The sequence below is a fragment of the Protopterus annectens genome, chromosome 5.part0 (genome assembly GCF_019279795.1).
Source record: "Protopterus annectens isolate FY-2018-M chromosome 5.part0, PAN1.0, whole genome shotgun sequence".
Classification (NCBI taxonomy): domain Eukaryota; kingdom Metazoa; phylum Chordata; order Ceratodontiformes; family Protopteridae; genus Protopterus; species Protopterus annectens.
The window spans coordinates 1,403,955,441-1,403,975,479 of NC_056735.1; the positions used below are offsets into that span (position 1 = coordinate 1,403,955,441).

At 40.0% G+C, this 20,039-nt stretch overlaps 1 protein-coding gene across 2 annotated transcripts in view; it reads right to left on the reverse strand.

Annotated features, from left to right (window-relative positions):
• The window catches only part of GRTP1 (growth hormone regulated TBC protein 1), a 1,073,346-nt gene that overhangs the window by 276,675 nt on the left and 776,632 nt on the right, over nucleotides 1-20,039 (reverse strand). For both annotated transcript variants that reach the window (XM_044071212.1, XM_044071211.1), the window contains exon 5: nucleotides 14,839-14,935. In XM_044071212.1, the coding sequence (XP_043927147.1) occupies nucleotides 14,839-14,935 (97 nt within the window). The remainder of the gene's footprint in view (nucleotides 1-14,838; nucleotides 14,936-20,039) is intronic.

Below are 20,039 nucleotides of genomic sequence, written 5' to 3' on the forward strand. Positions count from 1 at the left end.
AGTTCTGCACTTTGTTTGGAACTTATCAGCTTCCATCTGTTGTCTCACTGCAACTGTAGGAATATTATTGGCCTAGTAATTCATATGCGACACTCAAGGCATTACAAAGACAATGTGTGTTACACCATATAAGTTCCTGAGAAGACCAGACTCTACTGCTTTTAGTTACATCTGCAAGGTACAGTGGCCACGACTCACAACAACTATATGATTCTATCACCCCCTTCCTTGCCAATTTTTAATTAAGTTTGTTCACTAGGGTAATGATGATATAAGATAGAGAATTTTTATTTATAAAAGCAGAGAAATTTTTCACGACTATTTGCACACTCATGATTACAATCATCAAACTTCTATTGATGTCAGCTGAGGTCAAGAAGCAACACAGTTACAAGATCTTACAAGAGAATCACATCAGAGTTTCTGAATCAGCTATATTCAAACTGTTTTTATAAGGAAGTTAAATCAACTGAGCTCTAAACTGCTAGTTGTAAAGCTAGGGTGTGGAAGGATAATACAGCATTTTCTGGCCTTGTACTGAAAGGGATTCAATGTCAGTTCATTTCTGCTCCAGTGGGTAAAAACACTGGGTAAGCAACAGGATATAACAAATCATGGTATTGGACTTACCAGTGCTGTCCCCGCAGAGATCTGACCTATATCTACTTATTTTTTTACATACAATTCTTCTTAGACACAACAGTGGGAATGAGTTGTGGATTCTAAACAGAGTAACAATTATTTTAATAACCGATACTGAAATTCTCCCAGATTGTCTGCAAAAGTATAGATTTTGTGTAGTAGTAAATTACCTCACTTTTCATGTCAGTAAATGTAGCATCTTCAGACTGGCAAAAAGGACAAATCATTATTACAAAATAAATGGTCAGTTCATACAAAAATGAAACCATCCTTAAAGATCTAAGTGGAATAGCAGACAACAATATAAAATTTGAAGAGTGTGTATCTGCCAAAGTCAAAAAGGTATACTCTGGTCTCCATTTAATTTAAAAGGGAATGTCTTGTCTTGACATTGTCAGGTATGTGCAAGGTTCTATATTGGCAAAACCAAAAATGCTCTCAATAAGCAGATATATCAACACATGTATGATATACGTAAACTAAATTTGAGTAATGCTTTGGCTAGACATGTGTTTGAATGTAGTGGTCACTCTTTCAGATTTTCAGGTCTGGAACAAATTGTGGATAAAGACATGAGGGGTGGGCCAAAAGACATGTTTTTGGAATACAGGGAATTAGTGTGGCAACTTCCTGTTAATGCCGCGGCCAACCCCGGTCTTAATGAGACCATATCTATATCCAGCCTATTGAAATTAAAATTTGAGTTTCACATGTGACCATTTTATAGTGTGTTTTACACACTTGGGATTTGTCATGGTGTGTATTTTATACAAGCACAAATTGGTATATTTGTGCACATAAAAGTGAACCTGTTGCTGTACAACAGTCCACCTAGGTTTCTATAGGGGCTGTATAGAGATTTAATTCATATACACAAACATTAATTTATGGTTATGTGTTTTATTATGCAAAGTCTTATTTATTATGGCATAATACACAAGCTTAATTAAATGGGCGTATATGCATTTATTCGTATAGGTATAACAGTTTTATTTAATTAATTCATTTTATTTGATTTTGATGTTAATAAAATGTTGTTTTTTCTTATTGGTGAGGTTCACATCACATAAATTACATAAATTACATAAATTAAATGATATATGCATACAGGTCTGGTATTTTTAAACAACTTCACATAATTCAACCAATTTTTTATTAATTAAGGGAGTGGTATTGTGACCATGTGATATTGTGTATCTATATAAGTATGTTACTGCTTTTTTAATGGTGTTTCTGATGAAGTCTGAGGCTTAAGGCTGACGAAAGCGCTTAAACAATAAACTGGTTGCTGTGGATTTATCGTTTGTACTTATTGCTTCCATTCATCTGGAAGTTTTATAAATACTAGTTGAAAAGATTTCAAATGTCCTTCAGGTCTTACCAAATAATCTGGAAGGGCGAAGGAGAGAGGGTTGCTGATTCAACTAAATGTGGATGAAAGGATCCAGCATTATGACAGACACATAACCGCTGTATTCCATTCATCATCTGTCCAATCTGACTAATAGGTCAGAATCCCCAGCTGCTGGAAACCTCGGAATCAGGACATCAGACCCAAGAGGGCAGCAGATCTAAAGGAAGTCCCAGACCTCAAGATAGCATACAATTTACAATGCTTAGCAAAGGTGTGCAACACAGACTGTGTTGCTCCTGTCCAAATTTCATCAACTAAGACATTTCTGAAGGCGGCTGTGGAAGTGACAACAGACTTCATAGAAAGGGCTTTGGGTTTTTGCATGGTAGGGGATGACAAAGCTGAGTAAATGTACAATATACTATCAGTCACCTAGACAGACATTAACACCCTTATTGAATTATCACTTGTGACATTAGACTCTCTTGAACCAAGCTTGTTAGCAGCAAATGACACAAGAGTTCTGAATCTTTTTAAAGGGTTTAGTTCTGTGTAGGTAGAGTCTCAGTTGTATGTGTATGTCCAAAGTATGTAAGGTATAATCCTTCTTTATTGTAATGGTTCAGAAAAAAAATACTTTTAAACAAATAGAATTGATTTAGGTTTTCTTCGGAGGCCACCTTGGTAACAAATTAACAGTGGCTATCTAGAAACACACAGTCCTTCTGGAAAACCAGTTAGGGAAAGATAAAGGATTCAGCATGCAGCTCCAATACCCTTCTGGCTGAAATAATAGCCCCAAGAACAATGTTTTCCAGGAAAGACACGTCAAGGGAGCAGAAGATTCAGGTTCAAAAGGTGACAATCAGAGCTTCCAAGTACCAAGTTGAGATCCCATGAAGGCACTGGTTCTGTAAATGGAAGACAATGGAAGAAAAGTCTTTTGAGAAAGGCTTTGCAGACCTTATGAGAGGCTAAGGAATGAGCATCGAAACATGAGTGAAAATTTGAGATAGCCACTAACTGCACTTTAATGGTAGAAAAACTGGAACCAGAGTTTAACATGATTGCCAGGAAGTGCAATATTTCTGGAATGGAGCCAGTGAAAGATGAAATGACAAAGGTAACCTACAACTCTAGTAACTGTCTCACATCCAAGAAATGTGAACTCCAAGAGTGAGTTACAGTACATACATCACAGCAGAGATGCAAGGGGATAGTTGTCCAGTGTGAGAAATCAGTAGACTGCCATCACTTCCTTATTATTTGAGGAATAATAATAAAATAAAAACTCAAACTTAGCATTATAAGCAACAGTGATAAACAGTCCAGAACTTAAGAAGTAACTCATGATAGATTCGCCTACCAGTATAACAAACCTGATGTAATAAAATTCAACTTACAGCCCCCCCCCCAGAGATGGGTCACAACAAAACAGCCAAAAACTGATGCGAGTCCTTTACCACAGACCCACTAAGATACATTCTTTAAGTCAGTTGTGCAAAAAGACCACATGCCAATGTTAACAAACGAAAGTTGGTTACCGACTCAAGAACTCCAGCTAGGATGCTAAGAATAACAGCCAATTTGCAGTGTTAAAATAGAATCAAATGGCTCCTCTATTTAAAACATGTACTTTACTCAAAAACACCATAAAATAAAATAAAACTGAGCACTTTTATCCATTACTAACAGGACTTCATTACAGTGCAAAACAATGTAGCTCCAAGTTCCTTTTAAAACCTTATTAACCAGTCAGATTTCATCTGGTAAAAGATACTACCACCTATTGGATAAAGGAAAACAAGGAACTGATGCATTGTAAAATGTTGAAACTTAAAGTTACAGTAATAAAATTCAATAAAAACCAGTTCAGATCAACCAAAGATACAAAAAATGTTTTTAAAACCAACTAAAATCATTTTCTCATCAATATAATTTACAATAATGCATTAGTTCTCTTCTTTTGATGGAAAGGATGGCAACTGTCAAAGTGTAAATAGGAGTTCGAAAATTTTATTTTTTTATAAATACTGGATGTGAATCTACTGAAACTTCTATCTTTTGCCAGAGTCACATCCAAATAATTAACTTCATCATAGTCATAATGGAATGTAAATGTTAAAAAAACTAGTGTTCTTCTGTAAATATTTAATAAATAATCAATTATTTGACAGTGCCTTTCCAAAGAATAAGATCATCATCCAGGAATGTAAAGTATGTGTATATCAAAGGACAGAACTTGGAATTAAAAACATAACATTTTCCCATTGTGCCAGAACTCCATTGGCATAAATGGGGGCAGAAGCCACCCCCACGCCACACCTGACTTTTGACGGAAGTAGTCTCCCTCAAAATATAAATAATTATTAGTAAGGACCATTTCCAGCAAAGTTTCAACAAGAATCAATTTGATCCCCCGTTTAGATCTATAGTCAACGTGAAGCAATCGAAGACCGTGCCTTTAGGGAAATAAACAGAGAGATCGTGTAAGAAATGTTTTGAAAACCACTGTTATATTTTAAGAGACTCTTGGCACCTTCATTAAAACATGAGGCCTGTTGAGTATGAGGAGTCCTTGCTATTTCTTACCATTGATGTAGTTAATTTATTCACTGTTATCCCTCATTCTGAAGGACAGTACCTGTTTATAGACTTTTTGACTCAGCAAAAGAGATATCAAGCAATAAAATGTTTTTTATTGAAACTTTGCTGTAAATAGTCTTTATTAAGTTTAATTTTATTTGATGGTGTTTTTGAATAAAAGTACATGTTTTAAACAGACGAGCCAGTTGATTCTATTTTAACACTGCAAAGTGGCTGTCATTCTTAATGTCCTATCCGGAGGTCTTGAGTTGGTTACCAGTTTACAGCTGTTCTGTTGTTGTGGTTTGCTGTATAACAAAAGAAAGTTACTACATGCCCTAAATATGGGGGGGACAGAACAAGTCAGACAAACCAGGTGGCAAAAAAAAAAATGAACAGGAGCAATCCTAATGCAGAAGCATACTAAAAATAAAACAGAAAAATAATTTGTACAAGAAATGAACCAAACTGCAAACGTATGGCTCAGGTCAAACATCTGGATTCAGACAGAGGTACAGATAGTGACCAATCCTTACAACTAACACTGCAACAGTAACAACCCTAAAAGAAAAAAAAAAACAGTCTGAAAAAGACAAAATAATAAAAAGGGCCAGTGCTGAAGCAGTAGTAAATGGTAACCATAGCAAAACAAAACAAGATGTTCATTCCTAAAGGAATCAGATACACCATGGGACCAGACCCTAAGCTGCCTAAAAATCAATAGGTACCTCTGGCACCTCAGTGGAGTTGTAGTTTTCATCTCTGCTACAATGTCTCCTCTGTTGCTCCTGCTGACATTTTCGCATTTCTCTCATACCTTCCCAAAGATAGGGGAATACCACCCTGTGTGCTTTGCCTCAGCATGTACACTGACTATACCCTGCTTCCTTGTGGTTTTGTCCTCATGGGCTTCTTTCTGCACTTCACTTTTGGTTTGATGGTAGTGTTGATCTTCAAAATGAGTCTTTAATGGACTACATTCCATAATTTTAATTCTATTCACCATCAATTATCAAGCATGGTACATCTGTTTGGCCATTTCAAGTGTTTAGTTTAAGTCACTAAAGGTTTTTGCTCACTCCCTTTTCAGTGACTGAATTAGTGCTCTGACATAAATCAGTGATTCAGCAAGAGCATCAAAAATTGTAAGACTGATTTTCTATGATAAATTCTTCCAGGGATTTACTCTTGGTATGTGATCCTCTGTGAAACATATCTTTGAAACATTTTTTTTGTTTGTTCATCCTATAGCAACAGCAGGTTTTTGAAGACAACATTGCATCTGGACCATGTGTAACTAGACACAGTATGACCTTCTAGCCTCTTTTTCATCAGTCTTAACTATGATTAAATAAAGATTGCACTTTTCCTTTGCTTAAATCAGTTAAATTTTTTGACTCTGCCTAAGAATCTGAATTCAGTTGATGGCTTGAGGTACTGCTATAGTCATCACTACCTATCCAAATGAGTTCAGTAGGCTGTTGTACAGCTCCGTAACAATACATTAGTATCTTTTTAAATTGACACTGCAGAGTCACCAAAGAACCTGCTTTAACTGGAATTTCTTTTATTTTAACTTCTCATCTCCATCCAGTAGCATCTGTTTTTCCAGAGACACTTCATTGGCTCAATCATTACTTAAACCATTAAAACAGAGAGGGACAGGGCACTAAGACAACATGCCATGTGACTCTATTACTTAATAGTCACTTTTGTGCATGCTGGAAGTACGAATGAAAGGAAGTCATGACCCTATTGTGGTTCAGATTCAGTCTGTCTCATCTGGAGTCAGCTCATCAAAAAACAGTTATCTCCCCCCCTCCCAGAAGTGGTGTGAATCTAATTAAGCGTGTGCTGGGAGGGCGCCCCCACACACACACACACACACACACACACACACACACACACACACACACACACACACACACAGTATAGCCTTCCCTCAACAAAACAAAGTTTTAACACTGTAGTCATGTAACTTGGCAAGATGTAATTCCAGTGAGCAGGCTCCCATTAGAAAGGACCAAATCCCTCTGGTTTTCTTAGATATAAGCTAAATGTATCCCTGCATGTAGTTATGAGGCTGCTGCTTACATCATCTCAACAAATGCAAAATATATGCATGAAAAAAATAAAGTGCTTGGCAATATGAGCAATTAATATTAAACAGGCACACAGCACACTTAGAACTGTACACTCACATGCAAAATGCCTTTTTATACTCTACACATTAGACAGTATTCCTTGGTGTTGTCCATCTGCACCTTTGTACTGTCTGTAATACAAAGCCATACTTCTGTGCTTCCTATATGCATACATAATGTAATACTGTGTCTGAAGATATACAGTTATTGTTTTTGAACGGTTATTTTTCTATGCTCTCACTTCTGGCAATGTCACTTAAAAGATCAAAAGCCAATAACTTTGCTTTTTTAACTTAAAAGTTTTAATCCACAAAGTCTTCAGAGCGGAAGCTTATCTGCAAATATATTCCATGAAAGTATAGCTTGGAGAACAATACAGACAAATCTATTGTCAAACAGATATGAACAAACAGAAAGAGAGAGAGTACGGAATATCTCAGATGAATGGAGAATAAGTATTCTAGTATCAGTGTACAAAAACAAACGGTATTCAAAACTGTGGGCAGTACAGAGTTATCAAACTCCTGTAACACTGCATGAAAGTTCTGGAAGGGGTGAGTGACTGACAAATATGCAGAGTAGTAAAATGTAAGATGGGAGTTGAGTAGTCCAAATTCAGATCAGAATGCAAAACAACTGATATGATGTATGCAGAGAGACAGATAATGGAGAATAAGTTGGCAATGCGGAAAGAGCCCAACTGGGCATTCCAAGATTTAAAGAAAGCATTTGACACGATCACATGAAAGCTGATTTGGGCAGTATTGTAATGGTTCTGTGTCTCAGAAACATCAGTAGAATCGGTGCAGGCTTTGTACAAAGGCCCAATGACACAAGTACAAACAGTGTTTGGACTCACAGATGGGTTCCCTGTGGGAGTGGGTGTTTAGCTCTGAGCCCACAACTGTTTATAGTGATGATGGACTATGTCAGCAAACAGGTCAGAGGGGGCAGATTAGCACAGCTGCTGTATATTGGTAATGTTGCACTACAAGCAGACATTCAACAGGAACGTCAGCAAATAATGGGACTAAAATGCAAAACTAGTCACATGGAATTAAACTCGGTACAGACAAGACAGTGGTCATTGCAGAAAGTAGGGGAATGAAAAGAAACTGAAACAGAACGGAATACACCAGAACATGTTAACAGTGTCAAGTACCTAACATATATGATTGAGGAGAAAGAAAGTCTGAATGATGAGGTTAAAGCAGAATCTGAGATGCTACTGCTGTATGGCACAATGCGTCAGAGGTAGCATGTGACAAAACTCCAAAAAAGTTGAAAATTAAGATGCATAAAATATTAGTATGAGTAATGCTTCTGCGTGATACACAAACCTATGCAGTGATGGCAGGGCAGTTGTGGAAGCTTAATATGATGGAAACAAAGTGACTGACAAGGGTAGTATTGTGTACACAGTGGAACAGATGAAGAAATTAATACATCAAAGGAGAAGCCAAAGTATCTCCAGTTTGCAGAAGAAGGTCAAGGAGAACATAGTTTCAAAGCCATGAAAGCATTCCCTCTGCTCCTGGGTTAACTGCCCCTCACTTTTTCAGATCTATTGGTAATTGTGGGGTATTATCAGTATTAGTCAAGGATGCAATCACTTCATGACTGATTCCACTCAGAACACACAAAATTATATAACAAAAGAAAGACATTACTCAATGCTTGTTCTTATCCTCAGAAAACACAAAATTATATAACAAAAGAAAGACATTAATTAATACTTGTTCTCATCCTATCTGAGAATACACAAGCAAACTAGTAAAGAACTTAAACGTACTTCTAGGAATCACAAAGCTGAATATGAAAAATTATCCACTGAAAACAAAAATAATTACAGATTTTTTAACTATGTGGAAGTTAAAAAATAACATCCTGTAATGTTCTGAGCAAGTCCATAATAGCACTACCCACTGTGACACAAAGGAAATAACTAATATTCTAGTTGACAAATTTAGTCCAAATGTTACTCCACTCACAGTTATAGCTATTTCACAGATGCCAGATTCCACAGTCATAGCCACCATACAGGTTGCCTGATTATCTGTGCCAAATACTACCTACCTGAACCTATATTTCTCCTCTTTTATGTAAGTCACTCAACTGGGTACAGTCCCCAAAGACTAGAAAATAGTCACTGTAATGCTGTTATACAAGGGGTTCACAACCAAGGGCCTAACCCTTAGAATAGACCCATTCATCTCACTACCTTCATATGTATAGCTGTGGAACATATCTTAGACCTCATTATTCTGGGCATTGAAAGTATCTTAAGATAGGTCCCTCATCAACTGGGTTTTACCAAAGTCAGGCCCCATTCTCCTTAACTTTATAAAATTGTTTGAAAAAGTCACAAAGCAAAGAAGAGTAGTTAGACAGTTGTTACGCAGTACATATAGGTTCATAGGCTCATACTAGGCTATCTGCCCGAGGGCATTTATAAGCCTAGCCCATAGTTTTGTGGCTTACGCCACCCCTTTAGTTTGGAGAAACTATGCCCATTATTTTGCTGTGCCTCTGTCGAGCAGTGACACTAAGGTAACCCCTGGGGTGTATCTGCGATCTCCCATCCATTGGTCAAGATTCCTCTTGAACAAGGCCAGCGAGGTGCTCTGCCTCACATAAACCGGGATTTTGTTCCACAGCATAGGGAGTCTTTGGGTGATGAATCTATCCCTCCAGCACGTCCTATTAATAACCGTGTCGAGGTTTAAGTCTCCCGCCCTTGTGGCTCTGAGGGATCTAGATTTTTTGAGATGAAGCATGTTCATCAAATCTGGGTTTGACATGGCCTTGTATGTGAGGCATAGGTCACCTCTGAGCAAGCGGTAAGCAACTGAATATAACTGGAGTTCTTTCAGTCGGGCAGCATAAGACAGATTTTTGAGACCCTTTATCCTTTTGGTGAGGAACTTTTGTGGCCTCTCCAGCTGCTGCAAGTGTCGGGTCAGATACATTCCGAATGGGGCATTGCCAAAGGATTAAGTTGGTTTTAGTGCCTTGCGCCAGTTGCACCAACTAGCACCCCACCCACCTTAAGAAAAATAAAAAAAGTTTCTGGTCCTTCTACTGGGACATCATATCAGGCAAGGTAGCCAGGTACACACCCAACTTTCCTGCCCATACTCCTCAATGGAACCAATCAGGTACCATTTCTCTGCCCTGCCTCCAACCTTCCTCACATTTTACTGGGGGAGGCGGGAGATAAACAGACTTTTTTTTCTTTTAAACTGTAGTAAACTGTTTGCTACATGCTGCAGTTTATACCCAGTACAGTGCTTTACACTGCTCAGGTTTTAGGAAATAAAGAAATCTTTATTTTTTCTTTTAAACTGCAGCAAGCAGTTGCTACCGTTTATAGCCAGCAAGGAGCACTACATTGCTCAGGTATAAGTAATTAAAAGAAAGGAACACATTTTTTTTTTTGCTTTTAAACTGTAGCAAGCAGCTGCCATAGTTTAGACTACAAAGGGAGTGCTAACCCTTAGAATACATCAATATGTCTCACTATCTTCTTATGTAAAGCTGTGGAACACATCTCAGACCTCATTATTCTGGGCACTGAAAGTATCCTAAAATAGATCTGCAAATGGAATACTGGCTTTTAAAAGCAACAAGTATTGGTCTTGGATGGTTGAGTGCTCCCCAACACTTTGCACCTGGGGTAGTTGCTCGTTCCCCCTGTCCTACCTATGCTACTGCATATAGCATGGATATGGCAAAGGCCTTGGACACTATTTCCCATATAAGCATTACAGAGAGACTTGTAAAAGTGAATTCAGATCCACATGCTGTGCAGTGGATAGGTAAATAGTTGTCTGACAGAACCCACATGGTTAGAGTCGCAGGTGCCACTTCTGAAAGCACAAATGTTACCAGACGGCCAATTCTGAAAGCACAAATGTTACCAGACGTGTACCACAGGGCTTAGTGTTGGGCCCCTATGTTTTAGAATTTATCAGACCTTTAGGCCAACAGTTATCTAAAGTTTACAGATGACTGTAAACTGGTTGCTATTATTCCATCTTCCACTGACTCACAATTGCTCCAAGATGGGTTAGGCTATGTTACCAACTGGTGCTAAGACAGACCTCAGGCTAAATGGGGAAATTGCTCTACATTATATCACATGAGAAAGACATTAATCCAGTCAGACACTGTTGTAAAGTAAGCCAGAACTCTTGTTGGTAAATGCCTTATCTTTTGGCCATTCTGTCTCAGCAGTAATTCAGAAAGCCTTCTGTCTGGCTCATCTGCTTTTTATAGGCATCCCCTTCTGATCTAAAGTCGTCTTACCTCAGCCTTTGCTCATCTGTCATCAGACACATTACTTAATACAATGCCCCTTTTGACATGCACTTATGTAAACAAACTTGAGAGATCAAAGATTACTAACTAAAAAAGGTCAATGATCTCAGGAACCTTATAGACTCCCTCCTTGATCTGTCTCTCTTCTTTTAAGCCATAAGACATCCAGCTGTCCTTGATCCTCTATTCCTTTGTAGAACAAGTGGTTCCTCAAACGATTAAATGAGCTCAACCCTTCATCAACAGATAACAGATGCTAGTTCCAGATTCATATCCCAGTGTATGCTCTAGCTCTGGAACAAACTTCCAGTTTATGGAGAGGGGCGAAATAAAGTTCTGTGCATTGCAGTGCTGTGGCATAACCTATGCATTTTATGAGGGGGAGGGACGCATTTTGACTATTGTGTGTATAACTTGTAAATTTATGGCTACACCCCTACTGGGGAGCTGCAGCATATTCCAGCATTCAGTGAGCAAAAGGTAGAGAAACAAATGTAGGACAGGTCACCAGTCCACACACACATCCACACCAAATAAACATCTCAGGCAAGCAACTTGGATGATTGGCAATTCACCTAAAGCATGTATTTGGGGTGTAGGTAGAAACCACAGCCTCTAACAACAAAAAACACAGGGATGACATGCACATTCCATATAAGAAGCAACAACACTAACAAATATGCCAGTAACACTGAACCACGCCAAGCTATGTCAAATCCACGGTAGATGAAATTAAATATGTTTTTTAAGTTATTCTGCAGGAAACAGAAGATTATTATAAACAATACCATTAAACAGAACAGCTCTGCATTTATTTTGCTTAGTACAATTAAAAAGCACATTTCACTGTTATCTATTTGAAACATTAAGCCAGTTTCATTTGAAGTCACATGAAGAGATTTAATAAAATATGTACCCTTTCTCTCAAAAATCATTGCACTGCAAAATTCTCATATTGTTTTTTTTTTCTGCTAGTTCTTACATTTTTTCTTTTTTTCTGTTACAAAATTTACAGTTTCATAACACTGGTTTGGCTACATTAGAAAAAGTAAACCTGGACTTTAATTACAGATAAAAAAGAGATAGTTTACACATGACTGAAGTAGATTATAAAATGACAAAATTTTCCAAAAGTCGGTAACGCAAGTTTCAATAAATTCAGCTATGCAGTTCCACTAACCAATTAAAGCCTTAACTTTAACACCATTAGTTTTTTGTCAGTGTTTTAAATCTGAAATGTTATTTCTACATTCTCTTGCGGCAATGATGTTAGAAAATTGTGCACAGATCAGTCACACTAAGAGTGCAGACACAGCAAGTTGACTATAGGTAAAACAGGAACTGTGCATTGTCGTCCTTGGCTAACTTTCCCATGTTGTTGTTTCCCCTTTCATTGGTTTCGCACTTAAAATGTCCCCACTAAAAATGTCAGTGGCACTTGATAAAATTCAGATTAGTGTTAAAGTTCATGTTCAGACTTTGATAAATAAGTGACCTGCCTTATGCAATACAATGTTTAACTTAATCTGAAGTGTGTTGGCTCTGTGGCATACAATGGTAAAGCTCCAAGCATGAGCATGATGATACAAGTTCAGTTACTGGCACGAGTGGCTGTACTGACTAATAAGGGTTGGGGGAGGAATGATGAGGTTTATGCCTACTTACCCGTATCAGTGGCAAGGGCATGGGAACATGCTAGGCAAGTCCTATATCATTCCCTGATGGAAACCACGGACAGTGAATACGGCAGTAGGGAGAGGGAGGGTGAGAGGGCTCTGCAGAGTGTGTATGTATGTGTGTATGGTCATGGAGATGGTGGCACAAACCTTGCAAACCCATATGTACATGCTCATCCTGCACATGCAGCACTCAAACATGCAAGGGAAGAAAAATCTCTGTCACATACTGGTGTATATGAGGCTGCAGGTGGCTCTGTTCTTGCCCACCTCCCCTATATAGTTTCTTAGTATAACCTCCCACCTTGCCAGTTATCCTGGTTGATTAGTAACAAGCAGTCTGGAAATTACAATGACCAATAGACCCACAGAATAAGAACCTAGTAAATGATGGTCAGCTTTAGTGAGCAGAGGCCAACACATATGAAAAAAGTTACTCAAAAGAAGTAATACAAGGTGCATCTTACATACATAAAAAATGTATCAAGCTCTGTGGACTTCTTCACTGTCTTCATCTTTACTTCCTCCATGAATAAGCCACTATACTGTTTTGTCAAATAAATAATCTTCAGTGAAACTGAATGGCCCACAGCTTACATCACAGTATGATGACATACATTGTCAGACGATAAATGAAAAACTGGTCAGATCTCTAGAAATGTTTCCAAAAAAGACAAATGGAGAAAATAACTCATACATTTTCCAGACATTATTGGCATGGCAAAATGGAATGATCTAACATTAATAACAATGTTGTTCTCAGTATTACCAAGACTAGAATCATTGCAATCTTTGAAGATTTAGCAGTTTATGCATTTAATATGGAAGAATACAAACTACAACTATTTACCTATAGTGTTGTGTCAGGGTAGTGCTCATTGCAGATGTCTGTGGTCCAAAGGCAAGCAGTGTAGAGGCATAAAGACCGCCCTAACTGAGGGTGATGGCCTACTAGTAAGTATAGATCAGAGAAACATTTATGTACACCCAGCTTTATCAAACCAATGCAATGTGATAAACATCAAACAAAGACTGATTAAACAACACTAATTTTTCTTACATCAGTGTGGATGACAGAAGAACAGTAGCAGTACTACAAAAGTTCAGAAAGCATAAAAAACTAAGCAACCCTGACTCCAATGTGCTCTACTAGGCATGGCAGCCTGTGTGCTCTCACTTTGTGTTGTGTGTGGCATAATAAAGAAAATTAAGTGTATCATGAGCTATTCCTCAACAGGCAAATGAGGCAAGCATATTTTAATCCACTTTTAACTTTCCTATAAGACAATCAGTTTTTATCATAATAAATCCTGCACATTGTCTTCCACTAACTTCATATGGATTTACTACCTTTTTCTCCTACAAGCCCTGTGGCTCCCTACTATCTCCACCACCAGTAGAAGACAGTGTGACAACCCTCTTGCATAAAAGCTGTAAAGTAGAAAGTAGATACATCATTGATTAACAGTCTTCATTCTGCTGTGGCTCCCTTCCAAGGAGGCCCTGAGCTGCACATATCACACAAGTGTGCAGCACAGAGTAAATTAACTCTCTCATGCTATATACCTTATGCCACAACAGTTGAGAGTCGCATGCTACAGCATGCTTCTCTCCTTCACATCCTAAACAGACATGCATTAGTAAGCCAAGTTCTCTTTCTCCCCCTCCTGGCCAGAAACATGCAACTTAGTTTAGTTTCTCATCACGATCATCAGAATCAAGAACTCAAACGGCAACTATAGTACCTATGAAGATTTGTAGGTGAAAATGTAACCACTACATTAATTCAAAACCACTAGCATTAGTATGAGTACTGTATCGACAATAAGGGCAATGTAGCTGGTCTGTTGTGGGTAAAAGAAGCATTAATAATATTAATTTCTTACATCAAGACAAGTTTTGCTTCTTCTGGAATTTTAATGCCAACACCTTAAAAGTAAAATACTGACTTTACGGTAAACAATGACTTGCAGAAACACTATATTTAAAATGACACATTCATATTCAGCATATACACAAAAATACATAAAACGTACATGCTTTGGCATCATATATAATCATTACAATTCAGTAAATTCTAACTAGAAATTTAACTAGAAAAGTAGATTTAACACACCTGGGAGTATCGATCCAATCAAAGCATCAAGCAGCCAGAAGGACTTCTCTTCATCTTTAGTTATAAGGAGTAAATATCCAACTATAAAATTCATGCCCTGAAAAGAAAAAGCCACCATTTAGGCACAAGTAAGGTGCTGCTAACAGATTTAATACAAGTACTTATTACAACCGTGAAACTGGATTACCATTAACATGGCTGAGATAACATTTGTTTGATTTTTTTTCTTAATTTGTAAACAAAACTACATATTCCAACAGCATGCTAGTAAATTAAAGCAATAATATTTGTTATGCATCAAGAAAGAACAGTGCAGGAACAGAATCATATCAGACAGGGTGTCACCCAGGCAGAAATATGACCACCTGAGTCACATTTGGGAGCACACTTGAAAAAGCTATTATAAAACAGCACTTGTCATACACAAAGAAAAATATATTGCACCACTTATGTCTGAAATGGCTACACTGCAGCAAGAACTGGGGATCTTATTGGGCATTCACAGGAAATTACAAACAGAGAAAGTGGTGAAAAGGATAAGAAACATAGGGACTAGAGGACTGTCATGTCTTCTATGTAAAACTGGTAGTTACAAAGAGAAAATCTGGCACATTGTCCTTTAAAAAAGTCAGCAAAATTGTGTCATTGGACAAAAATTCTCCTATAGTACATACAAATTCCATACGGAAAAGAAGTAGGGAACAGGATGAATTAAAAAAAGAAGTTATGTACTTACCATAAGGTTCCATGTGAGTTGTTCATTTCACCTTCATTCTTTACTGATGGGCTCGAAGGCGATCCCTTGGCTCCGATACGGTTAATTGCAAAGCTCAAAGTCTTCAAATAGCTCGAGGCAAAGTCCCTATCCCATGATGCACCTGTGAATTACCTCAGATCTTGTTTGCTGCACATACTAATACCATATGTCATTCTTACATTCCTAGAGAAAAGGAAGAGAAGGTTTGAGTAACCAGGATGGAACCAGCATCTCGGTCATCTATCAGCCCAGGAGGGGGTAGGAGGGAGGGACGTAAGAATGAAGGCAAGATGAACAACTCACATGGAACGTTATGGTAAGTATATAACTTTTTTTATGTGGAGTTGTTCAATCTCACCGTTCATTCTTTACTGATGGGTAGCGACCCTAGCACCATCAATCTAGGGTGGCTCATGGGAGTATATTTCTCAGGATCATGGATCCAAAAGAGGCCCAGACCCTGCAGGCCTTGTCAACTTTGTAATGAGTGATAAAAGTATGAGGTTTTGAACAAATGGCTGCTGCACAAATAGGAAGTCTGGCAGAAAAGGCTGATGATGTAGAAACTGCTCTGGTTGAGTGAGCTTTAATCTTGTGTTGCAAAGGTATATTGGCAGCTGAATAGGCAAAGGTGATGCAATCAGATAACCATTTGGACAGAGTAGTTTTAGCCACTGATCTCCCTTTCCTGGAATCTGAAAATGAAACAAAAAGCTGGTCTGATTTCATAAAATCTTTTGTTCTATCCAAATAGAATCTGAGCTGTGTGTGAACATCTAGTTTGTGCAGCATATACTCTAAATTGTTATGATTGGGAAAGAAAACTGGCAAATCAATAACTTGGTTGAGATTGGTTTCAGTGCAAACTTTGGGCAAGAATGAGGGATAGGGATTTGTTCTAAGTGATACTCTGTCAGGGTGAAATATCAAATAGGGAGGCTTGATGGATAAAGCCTGAAGCTCTAACACTCTCAGGGCAGAAGTAATAGCTACCAGAAAGATGGTCTTCCAAGACAAAAATCTGAGATCACAAGATGAAGCTGGCTCAAATGGCGGAAGAATTATACATGAAAGCATAAAATTTAGATTCCATGGAGAATAGGGAGATTTCACAGGAGGTCTCATACGAAAAGTCCCTTTGAAAATGCTTTGGATAACTTGTGAGACATGATATTCAAACCTTCAAATCCAAGATGAAAATTAGAAACAGCAGCCAATTGTACCCGAACTGTTGCTGCTGCAGCTCCTTCATTGAAAATCATTGTTAAGAATTCTAAAATGGAAGCCTTAGGGGCTTGGTAAGGATCAATATTATTTTTTGAGGCCCATATAGAAAATTTCTTCCATTTGCTAAGCTATAGCTTTTTGGTAGAAGATTTGTTTTGTCTCATTGGAAATGTTATGGAACCTGGCAATGATCGGAACTGGAGCAGCCAAGCTGTCAGCTTCAGGGACTGCAGAGAAGGATGAAGGTCCCCCGATGGGTGTGTCAGAAGGTCTGGAACTGGGTCCAGGATCCAAGGATTCTCCAAAAGATGAGGTTGAAGGAAGGGGAACCAAATCCGATGAGGCCAATGAGGGGCTATAACAGTGATGGTCCTTCCTAGGGATTTTGCTTTCTGTAGAACCTTGGGTATCAACGGGATGGTTGGAAATGCATAGAGGAGACCCGGAGGCCAATCGTGCACGAGTGCGTCCCTTGGGGCTTCTCCCAGAGGGGGAATGAGGGCAAAGTAGCTTTCTGCATTTTGTGTTTATGTGACTGGCAAAAAGGCTGCAGCAAGGCTGGCCCCACCTGCAGAATATCCTGTCCACAATTTCTTTCTTGAGGGACCACTCGTGGGGCAACAGGATTGCCCTGTTCAGTTTGTCTGCTATCACTTTGGATCTCCCCGGGATGTGCATTGCCAACAGAAAGAGCTGGGTGGAAACAGCCCACTGCCAAACTCTGAGAGCCTCTCGGCAAAGGGGGTAAGATGTGGTTCCTCCTTGTTTGTTCAAGTACCAGACCAGTGACATGTTTGTCTGAATCACAATCGTACCCAGAGGGAGAGAGTCCTGAAAGTACTGCAACCCCAAAAGTACTGCTCTCATCTCCAGGACATTGATATGCAAATGTGTTTCTCGATTGGTCCATGTGCCTTGGGCAGTCTTTCCCTGAAAATGCCCCCCCACCCTATCAGGGAAGCATTCGTGGTCACTGGGCCACTGGAGGGGGTAGCACAAATCGGCGTCTTATCGTCACATGAAGTAAGGTCAACCACTACTGAAGGTCCTTCTTGCAAGAATTTGTGATCATTATGGCGTGATTCAAGGGGAGCTCATAGACTGAAGCGTGACCATCCAAAACTTCTCTTTCTTTACGTATTGGTTCAGTCTGCTGAAGCCCAATATGGGTCTCCAGTCCCCCGTCTTCTTTGGAACCAAAAAGAATCTTGAGTAAGTTCCGGATCCTGTCTGGTCTGCTGGGACTGGTTGGATGACTCTTTCTTAGCAATGTTTGGACCTCTACTGTTGCTTGATCCCTGTAACTGGGTGGAACATCCGGGATTCGTCTTATGATTGGAGGGGGTGTGGCGAATGTTATGAAGTATCCTCTGGAAATTATACTTTGTACCCAGCTGTCTTTTGTTATATTCAGCCAGGCATCTGGGTATAAAGATAAGTGACCCCTGACTGCCTCCAGAGCAGGACAGTCGGGTCTCCTCTCAGGAGCGCTGGTAAGGTGTCCCAGAGAAGTGATCTCTGTCACTCTGGTGCTGCGGACCCTCTCTGCTGCGGGGGCAGCATCTTCCATTATTACCCCCTCCTCTGCCCCTGGAGGGGGGTTCACCATGTGTGTCCTGAAAGGTTCCTCGGGCTTTTCGGAACCACAGCTTTCCTCCCCCTTTGACCTTTAGGGTATGGTCAGGTAGGGGTGGAAAAACGGACCCCGACGGCAGACGGAGTCTTTCCATCCTGTTCACACCTGCTTAAGGTTTCCTTCATTTTAGGCCCGAAAAGGGACGAGCCATCAAAGGGATTGTTCACGAAGGAAGACTTGAAAGGTTCTGTGAAGGAACACAAGCGCATCCAGGAATGTCTCCTCAGAGCAATTCCTGTACCTGCTGCCCTACTCGTTCCATCAGCTGCATAAGATATGAGGCGCATGGACGAGATGATGACAGAAGTTAGGGTAGAAAGCTGGGCAGTAGCTTTGTCGGAAGCTGCCGCAGCTACTGTACCCTGAAGAGTATCTCCCAACTCCTTAAGGAGATCTCTTTGCAACCTAGTAAAATGGGTTAAGTAGTTCAGCGAACGGAGAGCAAAAGTCGCTGAACTGAACATGCGCTTCCCATATCTATCCATAATCCTGGAGTCTCTGTTAGGAGGATGGATAGACGAGGAAGTCTTAGACATTTCCTTCTTGGTGGACGCCATCACAATGGCATCAACCGGAACACCTTTAGTTAAAAATGTTTTGTCAACTAGGGCTGAAATAAATTTATTAGGCCTCCTGGGGACAGGCTCCATAGAATCCGGAGACTCCCACGCCCTTCGTGAGACCAGCTGCATCAGCTCATCGAAGGGCGGAGTCACCCAAGAGGTGAAGGGCTGAGACCTGAAAGCCTTCAGGAAAACTGACTCATCCTCAGTAGGGCTTTTGGACTGTCAGTCACCCCTCTGCCTAAGTATCTCAAGAATCTCAGCGAATGAGATATCCTCAGAGGGGGAGAGTGGGGACCCTTCTGACTCATCTAAGTCAGTATCTGATGTGAGAGACTCCTGTGGGGAGTTCAGGTGCTTCCTCTTGCACAATCTCTTCCTGGGAACCTCATCAGTGGGGGCCTCTGGTGAGGTCTTGGAAGAGCAGGGGCCACCCACTGGGGCTTCCTGAGGCTCTGGGTCTCTATGCTTGGTCAGGATGTGTGATACTGAAGCAGACACAGGCACTTTTGGGGAGGAGGAGGAGGGCAGACCCGAGGTCGAGGATGTCCTGGGAGACCTGACTCTCCTCATGGTATTGAAAGCACCTCTGCTCCGATGTGAGGGAGCCGATGGGTCAGAGGAAACCGTCGACACCCCCGGCACCGGGACAGTGGGCTCCAAGCCTGAGGTAGGAGCTGAGCTCATCTGAGCAGAGGTCCCAAGAGGCAAAGTCTGAACCGACAAGTCGGTCCGACTGTCCTCCCTGGAGCCAACCAGAGAGTGTCGGCTCCAAGAGTCCTCGATTGGCACCAAGGATGTCAGAATACATGGAGCCGAAGACACTGGAGGAGGCGTTGGCTCCGAGGGTTCCACTAACATCAGGTCTGCCTCCTCTGGCTCCGAAGGAGCAGCATAGCTAGGAGGAGGAATAGTAATAGTCGGTGCAATGGTCTTCGGCTCCGAAGACATTTGGGTCAAAGCAGATAACATTTTGGCTAATGCCAGTGAAGACAACAGCTTCTGTACCACACGATCC